Here is an 18,916-nt window from a genome sequence, read left to right on the forward strand (position 1 = left end):
CAAGTGCCATATTGTTTTATTTATTATAGCTTTGGGTTATATCTGGAAATCTGGGATTGTGATACTTCCAGTTTTGTTCTTTTTCAAGATTGTTTTGACTATTTAAGGACTTTTGTTTCTCCATACAAATTTTAGGAATATTTGTTATAGTTCTGTGAAAAATGCTGTTGGTATTTTTTTAATCATTTTTTTTAATTTATTTTCAGCATAACAGTATTCATTGTTTTTGTACCACACCCAGTGCTCCATGCAGTCCGTGCCCTCTCTAATACCCACCACCTGGTTCCCCCAACCTCCCACCCCCCCACCTCTTCAAACCCTTCAGATTGTTTTTCAGAGTCCATAGTCTCTCATTGTTCACGTCCCCTTCCAATTTCCCCCAAATGCCTTCTCCTAACTCCCCATGTCCTCCATGCTATTTGTTATGCTCCACAAATAAGTGAAACCATATGATAATTGACATTGACTCTCTCTGCTTGACTTATTTCACTCAGCATAATCTCTTCCAGTCCTGTCCATGTTGCTACAAAAGTTGGGTATTCATCCTTTCTGATGGAGGCATAATACTCCATAGTGTATATGGACCACATCTTCCTTATCCATTCGTCCGTTGAAGGGCATCTTGGTTCTTTCCACAGTTTGGCAACCGTGGCCATTGCTGCTATAAACATTGGGGTACAGATGGCCCTTCTTTTCACTCCATCTGTATCTTTGGGGTAAATACCCAGTAGTGCAATTGCAGGGTCATAGGGCAGACACATGAAAAAATGTTCATCATCACTAGCCATCAGGGAGATTCAAATTAAAACCACATTGAGATATCACCTTACACCAGTTAGAATGGCCAAAATTAGCAAGACAGGAAACAACATGTGTTGGAGGGGATGTGGAGAAAGAGGAACCCTCTTATACTGTTGGTGGGAATGCAAGTTGGTGCAGCCTCTTTGGAGAACAGTGTGGAGATTCCTCAAGAAATTAAAAATAGAACTTCCCTATGACCCTGAAATTGCTGTTGGTATTTTAATAGGAATTGCATTATATCTGTAGATTGCTTTGGGTATATGGACATTTTAACAATATTTGTTGTCCCAATTCATGAACATGGAATGAATATCTTTTTCCATTTATTTGTATCATCTTCAACTTCATTCAACAATGTTTTGTAGGTTTTTTTTTTTTTTTAAGATTTTATTCATTTCTTTGACAGAGAGAGAGATCACAAGTAGGCAGAGAGTCAGGCAGAGAGAGAAGGAGAAGCAGGCTCCCCGATGAGCAGAGAGCCCGATGCGGGGCTTGATCCCAGGACACTGAGATCATGACCTAAGCCGAAGGCAGCGGCTTAATCCACTGAGCCACCCAGGTGCCCCAATGTTTTGTAGTTTTTTTTTGAGTACAGGACCTTTCACCTTGTTGGTTAAATTCATTCCTAGGTATTTTACTATTTGGTGCAATTATAAATAAAATTATTTTCTTAATTTCTCTTTCTGCCATTTCATTATCAGTGTAAAGGAATGCAATGGATTTCTCTATATTGATTTAATGTCCTGCTACTTTACTGAATTCCTTTATCAGTTCTAGCAATTTTTTGGTGGAGTCGTATTTGGGTTTTCTATGTGTATCTATCATGTCATCTGCAAATAGTGAAAGTTTTACTTCTTCCCTTCCAATCTGGATTTCCTTTATTTTTGCCTCATTGCTGTGGCTAGGACTTCCAGTACTCTGTTGAATAAAACTGGTGAGAGGACATCCTTGTCTTGTTCCTGATCTTATAGGTAAAGCTCTCAATCTTCCACCACTGAGTATGCTATTAGCTATGGGTTTTTCAGAGATGATCTTATTATGTTGAGATATGTTCCCTCTAAACCTAGTTTGTTGAGGGTTTTTACCATAAATGGATGTTGTACTTTGTCAAAGTACAAAGTACTTTTTCTGCATCTATTGAAATGATCTTAAGGTTTTTATCCTTTCTCTTATTAATGTGATGTATCATACTATTTAATTTACAAATATTGAACTACTCTTCTGTCCCAGGAATAAATCCCAACTGATCATGGTGAATGATCTTTTTAATATATTATTGAATTCGGTTTTCTGGTATTTTATTGAGGATTTTTGCATCTATGTTCATCAGCGATATTAGCCTGTAATTTGTTTTTTTTTTTTTTGGTGGTATCTTCATCTGTTTTTTGTGTCAAGGTAGTGCTGGGCCTCACAGAATAAATTTGGAAACCTTCCTTCCCTTTCTAATTTTTGGAATAGTTTGAGACAAATAGGTATTAACTATTATTTAAAGGTTTGATAGGATTCACCTGGGAAGCCCTCTGGTCCTAAACATTTTTTTGTTGGGTGTTCTTCCTGGATTACCTGAGAAGAAGACCTATATCTTATTAATGTCAGGGACTGGTCTGTTTTGTGCCTGACACTGAATGTATACACAAACACCAGTCACTTCACTCTACAAGACAGTTATCATTTTTACCAGTCTTTTGGATTAAAAACAAAACAAAAACCAAACTCTAAGGCTTAGCCCAAGTCTGAGGCCAGGATACGGCAGGTCCAAAATTTGAACCCAGTCCCCTTTGTAAAGCACCATACTGTGCCCGCCTTGGCCTGCAACTTGGTTGTACTTGCACAGAGCAGATCACCCAATTTACCCAATGGTAAATTTGTATTCACTGATGGCCCACAACATGCTAGACAGCATACAAGACACTGGGGGTGAAATGTGCTAAAAAAGATAAGGTCCGTGGAACTTCCATTCCATGTATCCCAGTCCTAACCACCTGATACCCCACCCTCTACCACCAAACACACATACATTCACAAGCTTTTACTATCAAATTAATAGGAACTTATCGAATACCAGCTTTCAAGCATTTTCAGCTCCCTAAAAGCAGGTGCATTCATTACACTCCAATGCAGAGGCTTCTGTTCCTACCCAGGATTTTACCTCAGTATAAGCAAGAAAGGCCCTGGAAAAACAAGTGAGTGTCGGTGGATGGATGTTTCTAAATAAAATAAGAAGGCGCTTCCCCTGAGGCCTGGCATGGTGACGCAAACCAACTCCAGGGCTGACGTGTTCAACTGCAGGATGGGAGCGTCTGAGACCACAGCTGAAAGTAAATTAATGAAATGAATGCAAAGCTGCTGCTACAGTCTTTTGTCCAATTTAATTAATAGTTTGCATAAATAATCATATTCATTTGTTATTATTGTTATTGCTGGTGGGTTTGTTTTTTCCTTTTTTTTTTTTTTGGTTACCTTGTCCTTCTGGGGTTTCACCAAAGGGATTCACTTCCACTTGAGTTGCATCAATTTTCAGGAAGAGATTGTACAGCTTCTTAATTTGATCTGCAGCCTAAATGGGATCAAGTATAATAAAATTACACCAAAGCAGTAAAGGAACATTTATTTTGCTGGATTAATGAAACTTTAAAAATAACAAGTCATGTCTTTACGTTCAGGAAGGTTTTCTGAAGGGAAAAAGAGAAAAGCACAATTATTTTAATTTCCACTGCTATTCATTAGAAGGAACTGCTCAACTTTCCTCCAGACACCAGGAAAGACCATTATCAGGAAAACAAAAATATTTTCAGTCTGGTCTAAAAATGTTAATCTTTTTGTAAATCATCATGTCCCTATTAGCTGAGCTACGCTGCAGTATGAGCCACAATCATTAATACAAACAAGCTCCCTTTAAGTAAAAGGTAAACACAATTGTGAGAGATTATAATGACCATGTTTTCCTTATTATGCTAGAATAAAATAGTTATTACATTCATCAGTCCAAACCTATAATCTGGAAACGACAATTATGGAGTATCTAATGGAAACTGCGGCAAGCCAGGAAGATGAAAGTCCTACATGGTAGAGTTAGGGAACGGCACAGTTCAAACTAAACAGTTTGTCCTGAAGGCATAAACCATAAAGAACAACAATATCCAGAGTCTCCCTGATGTTATGCCCTGACTTCATTTTTCCTGCTGCTTGAAATTCACTCCCTCATTCTCTTCAACCAACTTTTATGAATGGCATCCGTCACAGCATGCTGGCATTGTGTGAAGTGAGGCAAGGGGAAGTCATCATGAATGCGGGCTTGACAGGACCCTGGAAGGCTCACACCTAGACAGAACTCAGCCTGTGCTGCAACTCAGTACTGCTCTGCATCCATGGCTCAGTGCTGGGCACGAGTTTCATTCTCGGCTCCACCTTCTGGTCTAGCCATCATTCTCCCTTGGCAATATTTTCGCTCATTGTTCCAGCCCTGCATCTTTGCCCTCAGATCCGGCTTTTCCCCATCCCTACTCTGGGTATCAGGGGAGCTGACACTTGTAGACTGAGTTTCCAAGGCTTCTGGGCTGGATGGCTTCCAGCTCAGTTCAGCCAACTGGAAGCAGTGGTAGGAGATGAGAGGTGGGAGAAAGGGAAAAGCTAGGGTCCTTCCACCCCTCTCTTTCTGCCTTGCAGAAGCATCCTCTCCTCTGGCTTTAGCAACCACCAGAGACCCACCAGGGGTTCTACCTTCTGTATCCCATGGTGCAGTAACCACTGCCTCACTTTGCTTTGCCAGCATGCAGGGAGCAACAATTTGTTACGCTTTCGCTCTACCTTGCCTCTCGGTCCACCCCAAAATTTCTCAACCCTGAAATTTCGCACCGTCTAACCAATTCCCTAGAACAAAGTCCCACTGTGGTGAACACTGAGAGAGCTTTCTTTGTTCCAGTATTGACTGAAGAACTCCTGGAAATGAAATTCATGTTGTCTTCACTTATTTTTGTCTTCACTTTCCTAAATCCTAGTTTGAATCCAGGTCTCTACAGATAGACAAACATAAAAAATGGGTAAGATTGAATATTTTTTTAATATTGATTTTTTCTGCCTAGATAATATATGTCCATGATATATTATATCCAGAGGTATGCAAGAGTCTCCCTCTAAACCTTCTCTGGGCTCCCAGGCCACACAGCTCCCCGCGGCTCATCCTGCAGCAGCCATCATTCATACACACACACACACACACACACATCATACTCACTGATTCAATGACAGGTATAGGCATAGTCTCCATTTGCCTTTTAAAAAAAAAAACAAACTTGGTTCTATACCTTATTTCTTTACTTAAATGATTTTTTTAAAGATTTTATTTATTCATCTGACAGAGATCACAAGTAGGCAGAGAGGCAGGCAGAGAGAGGGGGAAGCAGGCTCCCTGCTGAGCAGAGACACCCCCCCACCCCCGATGCAGGGCTCGATCCCAGGACCCTGAGATCATAACCCAAGCCGAAGGCAGAGGCTTTAACCCACTGAGCCACCCAGGTGCCCCTATTTCTTTACTTATATGATTTTATAAAGCCTTCATCGGCAACACAAATAGAGTGATCTTATTCTTATAAGTGACCACATAATACCTTATGTGAATATATCATAATTCATTCAGCCTGTCTCTTAAACAATAGCCATTTGGTTTCCAATCCTTTGACATTACTTAAAATGCAGCCTTTTCTGTCTCTGTATGTGCGTTATACATGTGATTGAAAATCTGTAGGATAAATTACCCAGAGTGGAGCAAAAAAGGAGTGTGGAAATTTTAAGTAATAAAAAATCATTTTATTATTCTTGGTAGAAGCTCTTCCTAGTTTCCCAGCCCGCAACTCAGTATCAGAGAAATTGTTTTTCTATGCACAACCATCAGCTATCTCAATCTCTGCCAGTACGCCAGGTAAGAGTGGGTATCTCATATAGATCTTTGATTGGAACTGCTCGTACTATTAATGAATTTGAGCTTTATTCAATATTCTTTATTAAGAGACATTTGTATTTCCTTTCCTCCGAATTTTGCCCATTTCTGTTGCCATTTTAGTCTTCTTTTTCACTGAGTTATAAGAAGCGTTTTTACATGTCGAAGTTAGCTCTTCATCTCATATAAATTGCAAATATTTTTCTCCTTTACCATTTGCCTTTCATCCGTGTGTCTGTTAATTCTGCCACATGGAATCTGGTAATAATAATGTCACTCTTTTCTTTCACGGCTTCTAGCTTTTGGTCAGACTTTAAGAAGGCTGGTCCCACCCTGAGTGGAAAAACAATTTTCCAATTTTTTCAAATGCTCTAAGATTTCTCTTATTACATGTTTACTTTTTTTTTTATCCAAATGTATTTTATCTGAGCTAGTGTAAAGCTGATAAGTCACTCACTGCAAAATAGGTTTGTATTTTTAGGGATTTTCTAGGCCATCGATATGAGCTTGCAACGTAAGCCACATGAAAGAGGCACACTGTCTGTCCTGGGCATGGGGGCACCAACTGGACCTCTATAGCCTCTGCACGGAGTCAACAATAAATATTGGCTCAATCAATGATTAATAGTAAGGAGAAACCCTAAAATGGGAAAAAAAATTCTGGGTGCATGCATATACAAGATATTATCCCAACTACTTTAAAATTTTCTTCTTTTTTAAAATACACGTACTATGAAATGCAGGATCTCAATCTTTTTTTTAAGTGTACACTTTGGCAGTCTCCAATCTATTCACAGCGTCACCAGAAAAACTCCAGAATGTTTTCATCCTGCAAAGCTGAAACGCTATACCCATCAAATAACAACTCTCCATGCTCCCCTCCCCTGATCTGACAGCCACCATTCTACATTCTGTCACTAGGCCTCTGATGAGTCTAGGGACCTCATAGAAATGGAATCATGCATTTACTTATCTTTTTGTAACTGGCTAATTTCACTTAGCATATTGCCCTCAAGCCTCATCCACACCTTGTCAGAACCTCCCTTTTTTTCAAGGCTGAACAACCTTCCACTGATTGTACATACCACACTTGGTTTATCTATTCATTTGTCAGTGGATACCTGGGTCACTTCAAAACTGAAGCCTCTATCAACCAAGCTTACCATGAGACCTGAATTTTCTAAACATGAATGCCATTTTAATTGTGCACTAACACAGCATTTGGCTTATATTCACCGTTATAACTATTTATTACCATACAAAGACAGACTCCAAACACTTTTTTGAGCAGGACTGAAGCATGATTAGATTTGTGTTGTAAGATCTCTAAGGGAAATGTGTTATAAAATCGGTGTTGTACCATCTATTTATTTTTATTTTTTATTTTTTTAAATCTTCTTTTAAAATTTATTTATTTATTTATTTATTTATTTGACAGAGATCACAAGTAGGCAGAGAGGCAGGCAGAGAGAGAGGAGGAAGCAGGCTCCCCGCTGAACAGAGAGCCCAAGGCGGAGCTCGATCCCAGGACTCTGGGATCATGACCTGAGCCGAAGGCAGAGAGGCTCTAACCCTCTGAGCCACCCAGGCGCCCCTGTGTTGTACCATCTAAAAGGGAGAACAAGCCCAGCTTGGAGACTGAACGTGCCTTATTCCAGAGGCCATCCAGTGAATGGCTATAAAGGCTATGCAGGGAAAATGTGTCAGTCTGAGCAGGTGTAATAATAGAAAATGGCAGGCCCTGGGGCAAGCTGAGGTTAGCTCCCCAGCTTTCTAAACATGTTCAAATTTTTAAAATAAATTAAACACAAGTCAAAGAAAACATTCTGCTGTTTACCTTATAGTCAGCCAGCTTCCTACTGCCACCTACTTCCTCAGTTCAAAACCGCACTATACAGAAAATTTGTTTTCTTTTCTTTTGCCACCAATTAATGTTATTTTAAGGTTGTTTGTTAAGCATTTAAAAAAATTAAGATGCCTAAATCAACTATCCTTTGAGCCATATGCACAAAACCCTGACAAATTTACAAGTACCTTCAAAAACATTTTAGCAGGTTAAAAATTTTAGAAATATTTTCGTTTTATTCCAGGAACTAATATCATCAACACTCACAGAGTTTTTAAAGCCAACCAGGGGGACAAACCGTTCTCAGACGCACTAGTGAATTATTTATTAACAGCACCCATCAAATCTTTTAATCAGCTTAAATACTAAATAAAGATGCATATTGGCAATTCATGGTGTCTGTGTTTTCAGAAATTAATAATATAGAGTACAACTAAGACACACTTGAGAAATCTGTGAATTTTTAGTCATTTTCAACTTCCCTGTGGCTTTAGTCTTTTCAACCAATTCTTGCTGAAATGAATTTTGTCAGGAACACATACGTGGTAGTTTTTGTGCAAGGTGGTATTTTTTGTTGTTTTTATTAAGTCTAATGTGAATATCTTGTGTTCACAGACAACAGGCATGAGTTACAGGAAAGATATTAATAACTTTACAAAATGATCATGTTATAAGTTGTTCATCCATAAGAGCTCTGCCTCCAGATGCCTAAACCATGTCCTTGATGAGAATTAAATGACTTTCAAGGTCACACTGAATCTGAGGGGCCTCAAAGATACCATTTCTTGATCAAAGGATCAGTAATTGTTGTTCATTTAAATGTCTTCTCTTCTGGGGAGCTTCCTTTGCTTCCAGGACACTGGCTTTCTGGAACATGTCGCTGACCCCTGTGGCTTGAGAACACTTCCCAAAGCAGAGGTTCCCAATGTACCACTCCAGCACACATATATTCTCCTTTCTACTGTGCAAATATAATCAGCTTCCAGGTAAACAAATTGCAACACACCTACAACAGATCATCCTTGCTGTCCTTCACACTCCCTCTCCCTGTAATTGCTGCGAGCAGCTGTCCGCTGATCTGTGAGCTCCTGGAGAACAATGGCTATTTCTCATCATCTCTGTTTCCCAGGGTCCAGCAGAGTCAGCAGCACCCAGGCAGCGCTCGCTCCAACTTTGCTGAGCAAATGAAGATTTAAAGCCTTTCATGTAGTGGGTGACAAACCGGGGGGGTGGGAAGAAATGAATGAAAAAATGTCTTTCCTCGATACATTCAGTTAAAAATACAATGACATTATAGTTCCTAATGAGCCCTGAGAACTTGCATGTTCATTGTCCTTCCACAGGTAATTCATTTAAAACCTAGAGTGTTTGGGCTACTGAGGAAACATGATTCAAGCATTTAAGAGCTATAACTCTTAAAGTTCTCTTACTACAGTAGAGGGAAGAAAGTATCTTCAGGGATACCTAATACCATTAGTGCCTTTTCTAGAATTCTCTGTTGTGTTCACCTCCGGGGCTGTCAAGCCATGGTGTCGGGGGATTTGCCCACTGCAGACTTTTTGTCCTGCCCTTAAAGCTGCCCATCACCAGCTCCCTAGGAGACTGTGCAAAGCGGACATCCAGGCTGTGCTGTTGCATTTATTCATGCATACGACAAATGTTTCTAGGGCACCTAATGCATCTGCCAAGCACTTTGCTGCCAACGCAGCAGCGAGCAAGGCTGACAAAGTCCCTTCTGTGGTGTAGGTAAGGATCTGCAAAGATGAATGCAAATAAGTAGAGAAACAGAGATGTGCAGAGGCATATGGAGGAGCAGAGTGGGGCAATGAGGCACATTCTGGAGCTGACTGCAGAGCGGCGTGGCTAGAACATGGTGACCATATGGCAGAGTGGTCTTGGGGACCACCACCCCTACACAAGACACCCCACAATAAATGTCCAGTGAGCAGCTGAGCTAGTTAGTGACCTCATTCTCAGGGGGTGAATCCAACCCTGCAGCCCATCCTCAAGAATCTACCATAACCTCCTTTCAGCAGGTCACTAACTTGGCATCTCCTTGATAGTCTGGGAATGACAGTTCGTTCCTCTACCTGTCCACCGAGTCTTGGCTCTCTCTCCTACTAAGTTTTGGTTCCAGATGTTCCCGACCCTTCTACCATCTTGAACTTTTTGCTTTCCAAGGGAGTCTTTCCTCCCAGGTTCAAGTAAGTGCTATCCTAATTTAAACACACATATTTGTGAAAGTCTCTGCTTTACCCTTGTATGACTTACCTTATTGCCACCCTTAAGTTTTGAGAGATATAATAATCAAAAGAAAAACTAAAGACAGAAAGAGAAGAGTGTGAAATCTGTTCTTTTTATTTTTTTAAGATTTTATTTATTTATTTGACAGAGAGAGACATAGTAAGAGAGGAAACACAAGCAAGGGGAGTGGGAGAGGGAGAAGCAGGCTTTCGGCTGAGCCAGGATCCCATGCAGGGTTCCATCCCAGGACCCTGGGATCATGACCTGAGCCGAAGGCAGATGCTTAATGACTGAGCCACCCAATGCCCCTGAAATCTGTTCTTTTAGAGGAATGTTGCCCAAATAAATTAAAAGAAATGCTCTGTAACCATCTGGAGCCCGAGGGAAACATATACACACTCACACATACACACTCTGACACGTACACGCTCTCTCTCACATATACATACACACAGGACCTAGGGTTACTAAGGTGGTTTCTCTTAGTCATGTAGGAGTTAAAAACAGCCCGTATACAGTGGAAAAAAGACAGTCTCTTCAATAAATGGTGCTGGGAAAATTGGACAGCTATATGTAGAAGAATGAAACTCAACCATTCTCTTAACCATACACAAAGATAAACTCAAAATGGATAAAAGACCTCAACGTGAGATGGGAATCCATCAGAATCATAGAGGAGAACATAGGCAGTAGCCTCTTCGATATCAGCCACAGCAACTTCTTTCAAGATATGTCTCCGAAGGCAAAGGAAACAAAAGTGAAAATGAACTTTTGGGACTTCATCAAGATCAAAAGCTTCTGCAGAGCAAAGGAAACAGTCAACAAAACAAAGAGGCAACCCACAGAATGGGAGAAGATATTTGCAAATGACAGTACAGACTAAAGGCTGATATCCAGGATCTATAAAGAACTTCTCAAACTCAACACACACAAAAGAGATAATCATGTCAAAAAATGGGCAGAAGACATGAACAGACACTTCTCCAATGAAGACATACAAATGGCTATCAGACACATAAAAAAATGTTCATCATCACTAGCCATCAGGGAGATTCAAATTAAAACCACTTTGAGATACCACCTTATACCAGTTAGAATGGCCAAAATTAGCAAGACAGGAAACAACGTGTGTTGGAGAGGATGTGGAGAAAGAGGAACCCTCTTACACTGTTGGTGGGAAGGCAAGTTGGTGTAGCCACTTTGGAAAACAGTGTGGAGATTCCTTAAGAAATTAAAAATAGAGCTTCCCTATGACCCTGCAATTGCACTACTGGGTATTTACCCCAAAGATACAGATGGAGTGAAAAGAAGGGCCATCTGTACCCCAATGTTTATAGCAGCAATGAACACGGTCGCCAAACTGTGGAAAGAACCAAGATACCCTTCAATAGACGAATGGATAAAGAAGACATGGTCCATATATACAATGGAGTATTTTATGCCCCCATCAGAAAGGATGAATACCCAACTTTTGTAGCAACATGGACGGGACTGGAAGAGATTATGCTGAGTGAAATAAGTCAAGCAGAGAGAGTCAATTATCATATGGTTTCACTTATTTGTGGAGCATAACAAATAACATGGAGGACATGGGGAGATGGAGAGGAGAAGGGAGTTGAGGGAAATTAGAGGGGGAGATGAACCACGAGACACTATGGACTCTGAAAAACCATCTGAGGGTTTTGAAGGGGTGGGGGGTGGGAGGTTGGGGGAGCCTGGTGGTGGGTATTATGGAGGGCATGTATTGCATGGAACACTGGGTGTGGTGCATAAACAATAAACTCTGTTACACTGAAAAGAAATTTAAAAAAAATGTCAAGGGCAGGAGTGAGAGATAAGTATAAACAGATTTGAAAAATACTCAGATCTATTCAGAAAAATGACGTCATTCATATGATGATGGGAGGACCAATGTCAGTTATTCAAACCAGCAAGTTTGTAAATATGCACGATAATAAAAGCACGTCTTACTTGTAAAAAACTAAAAAAATAAATAAATAAAAATAAAAACAGCCAGTAAGTTCTGATTTAATTGTGAGACAAAGAAGCTTGTTTATGTAAACATACAATCAGGCTCCGTAGGCTGGACCAAGGGCAATGCAGGACTATGATCCTCAAGAAAAATTCTCTCACTCAACAGCTCTGAGGACAATTTTTCTGTCTTTGAAGCCAAGGGGTATAATTATTAAATTGGCATAATTTAAGCTGTTTTCAGTGAAATATCACTTTCAGACCATTAATATTCATCTCAAATCCCATTAGCTATGAAAGAATAGCAATTAGTTAAGTAATGTGTATTATTAGTAACAACAACAGCTGACCTTTCTGCAGTACTGAATAAGCACTTCCCCACATCAGCGTGCTCAATCCTGACAATATGCCCCGTTTCACAGATGATGACACTAATGTTTAGATAGGCAGAGTCACGCATGCTGGGAGGCAGTGCTCGATTCAAACTCAGGTCTGCCTGACTCGAAAGCCCGTGTGTCTAAGCCTCCATGGCCTGGTCTAATTCCTGGGCTGCACTAACCCCACAGCGTGTGAGACTGACACACACAGCAAAATGCACGTATCTGTGTGCAACACTCACCCGTGCCCACATACCCACATACACAGGAACACATCTCAGCAGCATCCTGTTCTGGCATACAAGGGAAATAGTGTTCTTTGTCATAAACAACGGGGGCACAGCTGTCAAACAATAAATCATCCTGTGTCCTGGGAGTCACAGATATCAGAGGAAAGGAAGCAAGGTAGTAAATGTTTTCTGAAACAAGTCATTCACAGTGGCCTCCACAGACTCAGGTACCTGGTTTTTCAAGGGCCCAAGGAAGCCTAGATTTTCTGCCATCCGCTGAGCTTGGCTGTCCTTTACCCCTTCCATAATGTCAACTTGCTCCTAGTAAAAATGAATCAAAGAACGAAAATTCAGACAGGCAAATGAAAAGATTCACAACCTTGAAAGAAAATGCTTAGTATTTATTTGCAAAATGAGTAATTAAAGTGTGGCACCTTTCCAAAGATCTCTGAGCAGGGCTACCGCAGCTGCCTATAGGGTATGTTTTAATTAGCAGACCATCTAAAAAACAGCCTTTCCAAAAACTATATAATTCTTCAGGGTGGCATGCTGACAAGACAATCGGATGCCAGTTTTCACTTTTAATTACTATACAGATGGCACTGACGAATATTTAGTCAGTTAATTTTTATGACATTTTTTGGAAAGATTCCAAAGTAAGGTTTTCCTGCCTAACATTGCTGTTAAGTTTAGAGCCTGTTATATGTAGGTTAAATATTACCATATGATTTAAATAGTCTATTGATGAGGATAATTATTAATAATACCTTAGCTCTACAAAGCGCCATTCTCTCCAAGATACAAAGTGCTCTTCATATACACTATCTCATGTATTCTCTTCACAAATGGATTGGCTTGTTTAAATCACATTAATTTTGAAAATGGCTAGGCATTATTGGTAAGCCAACATGTAAAGTCTCAATTTAACTTCCAAGGCAGTTAAGCTAAAGATGTGATATTGGTGAAAAACATCCTAATACCAGCCACCAGAATATCAGTACCTGATCTAAACAAAGAGGTTCAGGAAATAAAATTCTCACTTTTTGAAAGGAAACAAAATCATTTTCTAAAAGAAATAATGAATCCTTCTGCTAAAAATTTGTTTTTCTTTTTTTTCTGGTAAAAATTTCTAACATGATTTTTTTTATATTAAGAACTCAGAATTTAAAAAAAAAACAAAACAGAATTACAGTTCTCAAGACCACAGATGCTTCTTCTTACAAATGAGGTAGGTTGAGAAGCACTTTTTACACATTAACCTCATTCTTCCTCACAATTCTATGGGGTGGAAATTACCCCCACTTCCACTTTAGTGATTCAGAAAATGAGGCACAGAGACACTGAGACACTTGCAGGCTGGTTAGGATCTGACCTCAGCCAGATCTGTGGCTAGAAATGAAGGGCAAGATTTAAAGGATTGAAACAAACTGATAGAATCTGGACTTTTGAAGGACTCCGTTTTATATCAGCAGTACTGGGAGACATGGAAGCAGTCTCTAGCTCACATTCAGTCTCCTAGGAGAGAATTTCTGGATCCTGCATACTATGAAGTGGGGTAGAGTTAACCCAGAAAAATGGAAAACTCACAGTCCTCCCCTATTGGTTAATTCTTGGGGCTGTGTGGATAGAAGGAATGAGGAAGGAAGAAAAAGCAGAAAGGATGAATAAATGAAGAGAAGGAAAAAGCAAAGAAGAAGGCCTTGGATAGGGAATACCTTCATTCTACCCAACTTCAACTAAGCACTCAGTTAAGAAAAAGGATTCAAGTCTTCGTGCCGTAAATCCCAGAAGCGAATGTACTATTACCAGCCTCAGACTGCACATTAAATCTTTAACAGCTTGTGCAACAATAATCAATGAACACAGCATAGCCAGGAATCTTAACATACCTTAAAAATAAGTTCTGGATTAGAAGCTGCCACCTCTTCAATATCAACGCCCCCCTGAGGGCTGCCCACCATTACTGGGCCATTGCAGGACCGGTCCATCAGAATGGCCAGGTAGGTTTCTCTGGAAATGTCCAAGGCTTCAGCAACCATCACCTGCCATATTAGTGAGAAAGTCAAATTAATTCAGCATTGAGCTGAGTTCCACCTGGAAATCTATATAAACTTGCTATACAAATCAAAGAGCTTCATTTTCAGGCTCTTTAAACCCAGTGAGCTAGCATCCAGAGATTTGAGAGTTCTGCCCTCATAGTACAGAATGCCCATCTGCACCTCCGTAATTGATCCTGCTAACTTGCTCAAGTGACAGGTATTCGGTTTGCCTCAAGGAACCTTCCTACTCTAATCTTCTCTTTTTCTTCCTTGAGAAACCCTGACACTTAAGAAAAACTCCGGGGAAGCAGTTGTTATTTTAATTTGAGACATTAACTGTACGTACATGATTTTTACTACACTGATTTTTCTCAGATTGCACTGGTGGAAAACCAAGTATGTTGCCAACTTTCCACAGTACGTCTGATGCTTCCTATGTAAGCATTCCTATGTATGCTTCTATACCTCTATCTCGTGGATCACTGTATTTTTAATTCAATTTCTACTTTCTTTAAAATTACAAATATATTATTTGCTTGTTCAAAAATAATGCAAAAGGTACCAAAAGTATATACACAAGATAGTGACAGCACCCCCATGCTGCACATACACAGCCCTTGGGCATCAGGAGAGAGGGTGATCAGGAGCCTATATGGAACCTATGTGATCATCAGAAAAAGTAGCAACTTTCTCTAGGAGGCCATGATCCTGTGCATGCCAGGACCGTGCCTGGGCAAGAGGCAAGGGGATGGAAGGATTGCATTCTGTGCTCACTGTCTCAGCCCACTGTCCTTTTGCTCAGCACAGCCTCAGCAACTGTGTGGCAGGCCTACCAGGAAAAACCACTGTTAACTTTGTATCTCTTTCCCATGCATTTACAAGCATTACAGTAGTGGAGACATCCTACACATGGAAGCATATTATATATACATGAATGCCTCTTTTCTCTTCTCTTATTCTTTTTTTTTTTTTAAGATTTTATTTATTTGACACATAGAGAAAGATCACAAGTAGGCAGAGAGGCAGGCAGAGAGAGAGGGGGAAGCAGGCTACCCAATGAGCAGAAAGCCCGATGCAGGGCTTGATCCCAGGACCCTGATACCATGACCTGAGCTGAAGGCAGAGGCTTAACCCACTGAGCCACCCAGGTGACCCTCTCTTGTTCTTAATCTTAGTACTACAACTTGGAGATCTCTCCAAGGTCCTCTGTCTTATTTGTGACTAGATGGTACTCATATGTCAATATTTATTTAATTATGTCCCAACTGACAGTCACTTATGTGGACTTCATATCTCTAAAAGCCTACTTCAGTGTTTATTTTTATATATATACCTTTGCTTATGTGTTCTAGTATCCCTGTAGATAAGGTATCTAGAAGACTCTTCATATTTGCAATTTTGATAAGTACTATCAAACTGCCCTAGAGAGAGAGAGCTGACACTCCAAAAAAAAAAAAAAAAAAAAACCGGGTAAAAGACGTCTTTGATCATTAAAAAAAAAAGAATATTAATAACTAATCACTACTAGTAATGAAAATAATAAAAGCACTTTCATTGCTTTTCCTGAAAGTAGTTCAGTAAAAGATTTCACCAAAAAAAGTCACAGATTAAACAGCATACATATTAACTACCCAGATGCCATCAAACCACTAATTTTTAAGACACATGTAATGGGATAAATATATGATGGTCTAAAAAGTTATGAAGTAATGAATACAGAACTTCTTTTCAAACACATCACCAGTTAAAAATAAAATATAGGAGGCTTCATATTGATTCTTTTGTCATAAATGGTAACTCATGACTATGTAAGAAATACTTCTTGGCACACGGTGTTGGGATTTTCACAGAAGCATGCTGTTTTCTGTTCACTTTCTAATAAGAGTTAGTCTAGAGAAGGAAATTTAACGATTTTCAGTAGTTATTCTGAGAAGCCACACAACACTGTAACTTTTTAGGATGTCATTCAAGAGTCCTATTCTTAATCTTCTAAAATGTTGACAGATGTGCTCTGCATTCCATCAAATTTCTATTTGTAAAGACCAGCTGCTGTCTCCAAAGTCTCCTTCTTGGTAGAAATAATGTATGACTCTTTAGGAAAACAGTCCCGGGAAAATGATGATTATCAGTGGATAATTCAAGATACATTATCTTGAGATCAGTTTTTTGACATTACCATGCCCTCCATATGGCCCAGGAAGTCAGAATATATTAAGCATTGTTGCAGAGAGAATCTAAATGGATTCTATGAACACTCATCCCATGAGGACCTGAGCTGATACACTTCAGAAATGTGACTTCATCTGTGACTGACACAAACATCATCAACACAACCTTTTTGTGGAGTTCTCTAGGATGGGAAGCTTTGGGGAACTACTGGACCACTGAACCGCGTTGGTTGGTTTTTGTTTTTCGTCTCATGCTATTGAAACTGTGATCTGTGGATGAGTGTTAGTACATAAAATTATTTGTAACAGAACTGTGATTAGAAAAGATTAAAAATATACTCGGTTCTTCCACTTCTCTCGCTGTAGAGTAGTAACCTTTGCTGGTACTGCATCATGAAGAACGTGGTGAGCAGAACAGTCTCACCTCCCATATTATTACCCAAGGGAACACAAGAGAAGTGCATTGGCACAGACTCAGAAAAAAATATCCAAAGTGTACGATGTAGGTATGTGTTTATACAACTTCTCAAACAATCTTAGAAATCTAAAGTTTCTATAATGGGGGGACTTCTATCTACTGTCCAAGATTTCATAAGTGAAAAAAAAATCCATGTTCCTTAAAGTTGTAGACAAAGTTATTGTTATAGGAATGTGGTAACATAAACTGTACACAGAAAAAGGACAGACATGATATATGCCATTATTTCAAGGGGGTGAGAAGCCAAAGAATTTCTGTTTTCAAATTTTTATATTTCTGTAAGATTGGAATTTTTTACATGTTTGAATTACTTTTACAATCAGAGGAAAAAAACAATACACTACTTAAAAAAACAACACATTATAGCCGTTTCCTGGCAATGACTCAATGTACAAGCATATACTTCTCACCAGCCTTTCAGAAACCTATCTCCAAACTAATTTTATGCATTACCATACAGCGTGATCTGCTTTAGGTATTTTTATATGTTTTTTAAAAAGTACCACAAACTCTAATCTAAAAACTCATATAGCCATATAAAACAACGAATTCCTACAAACAAAAACACTAATCATGTCCTCTGTGGACAAATTTTGAAGAAGTTAACACAGGTAAAAACTCATAACCAGATTTAAAAGGCAAATAAAAGTACTGTGTTGGGCCAAACAAAAGTCAAAACAAAACACTGAGTTTTAAAACAGTTCTTACATCTGAGAAGGAGTGGGAAAGGGAAATCACCACAACCCATTTCCTTGGTATGCTGTCTTGACGTTTATAAAAGCTTTAAGTTCTCGGAATGAAGGAGCTAATGACCACCAGCATTTCCATCTCCCTCTTTCAGACCAAGAGAGACCCAAGAGAGCCCCCGCCATGGTACACTAAGAACCAACTGGCAATTTTTTGTTTTTTTGGTCATCTCGAAAATTTGGTACCCTTTTCACTCTGAGAAATTGAAAACAGAATACACTGCCTCAGGTTCCCCAAGCAGGCACACTGATGGTGGAGATCATCATCAGTGATGCTGTGTCCATAAAGCAGAGAGAGACTTCCCAAAAGCCTGGGTCCCCATTCACTGTTATGACAGCGTCTTCTAACCATCCGTGCCTGCCAGGACTGGGGTGTGGGATCTTGTCATCACACAGGAGCCAACGCTCAGAAGAGTTCCCATCTTAGTCTTTTGGTGTAATGTTTTGCTGGAGCAGACTTGAAATTTGAACAAAGGCCCCTGTATGTTTTTGAACTGAGTCCTGCAAATCAAGTAGCCAGCAGTGGTATCTCTGCGTACCAGGAGGGTGTATAAGGTGGACAGGCTGACAGGAGCAGAGTTAGGTTCTGCCCTTGGCTCTGCACCCACGATTTTATGACCGAGGCGGGCCACTTGATTTCGGGTTTTATGTTCTGCGTGTGTGCGTATGTGCATGAGGTGCCCCCTAGAGACACTTGGGAACCCCAGCTGACCACTCACCCATGATACATGCAGTGATAATAGTGGATTTCAGTGGTATTAATCTCAAAGTAAGGTAAAGCGACACTTAGAAAACCAATCACAGCAGCTAACTCTGATTCCCAGGACGAGGGTGGGGTTATGGAGGAGCAGAGAATGTCCACACCGAGGAGTAAGAGCTGTCACTCAAAGCCTGTTCAGCTTTAAACAACCTGGGCCTGTGTTCTGGAAGGGAAAGCCATCGATTCCATCACTCACCCACACCTACTTTTACTAAATGCTAATGATAATAAACACTCGTACTATTACAGAACCCCTACGTTTCTCTTCAAAGTCATACCACAACCTAAACAGATCATAGGAGGTTTAAAAAATAAAATGG

At 39.9% G+C, this 18,916-nt stretch overlaps 1 protein-coding gene across 1 annotated transcript in view; it reads right to left on the reverse strand.

Annotated features, from left to right (window-relative positions):
* Nucleotides 1-18,916, reverse strand: part of SUCLG2 (succinate-CoA ligase GDP-forming subunit beta) — a 273,815-nt gene that overhangs the window by 119,660 nt on the left and 135,239 nt on the right. The window contains exons 5-7 of the mRNA XM_032867349.1: nt 14,295-14,447; nt 12,637-12,726; nt 3,262-3,358 (exon numbers count right to left, since the gene is read on the reverse strand). Coding sequence (XP_032723240.1) covers nt 3,262-3,358; nt 12,637-12,726; nt 14,295-14,447 — 340 coding nt within the window. The remainder of the gene's footprint in view (nt 1-3,261; nt 3,359-12,636; nt 12,727-14,294; nt 14,448-18,916) is intronic.

The sequence above is a fragment of the Lontra canadensis genome, unplaced genomic scaffold (assembly GCF_010015895.1).
Source record: "Lontra canadensis isolate GAN:19392208 unplaced genomic scaffold, GSC_riverotter_1.0 scaffold34, whole genome shotgun sequence".
NCBI classification, from domain to species: Eukaryota; Metazoa; Chordata; class Mammalia; order Carnivora; family Mustelidae; genus Lontra; species Lontra canadensis.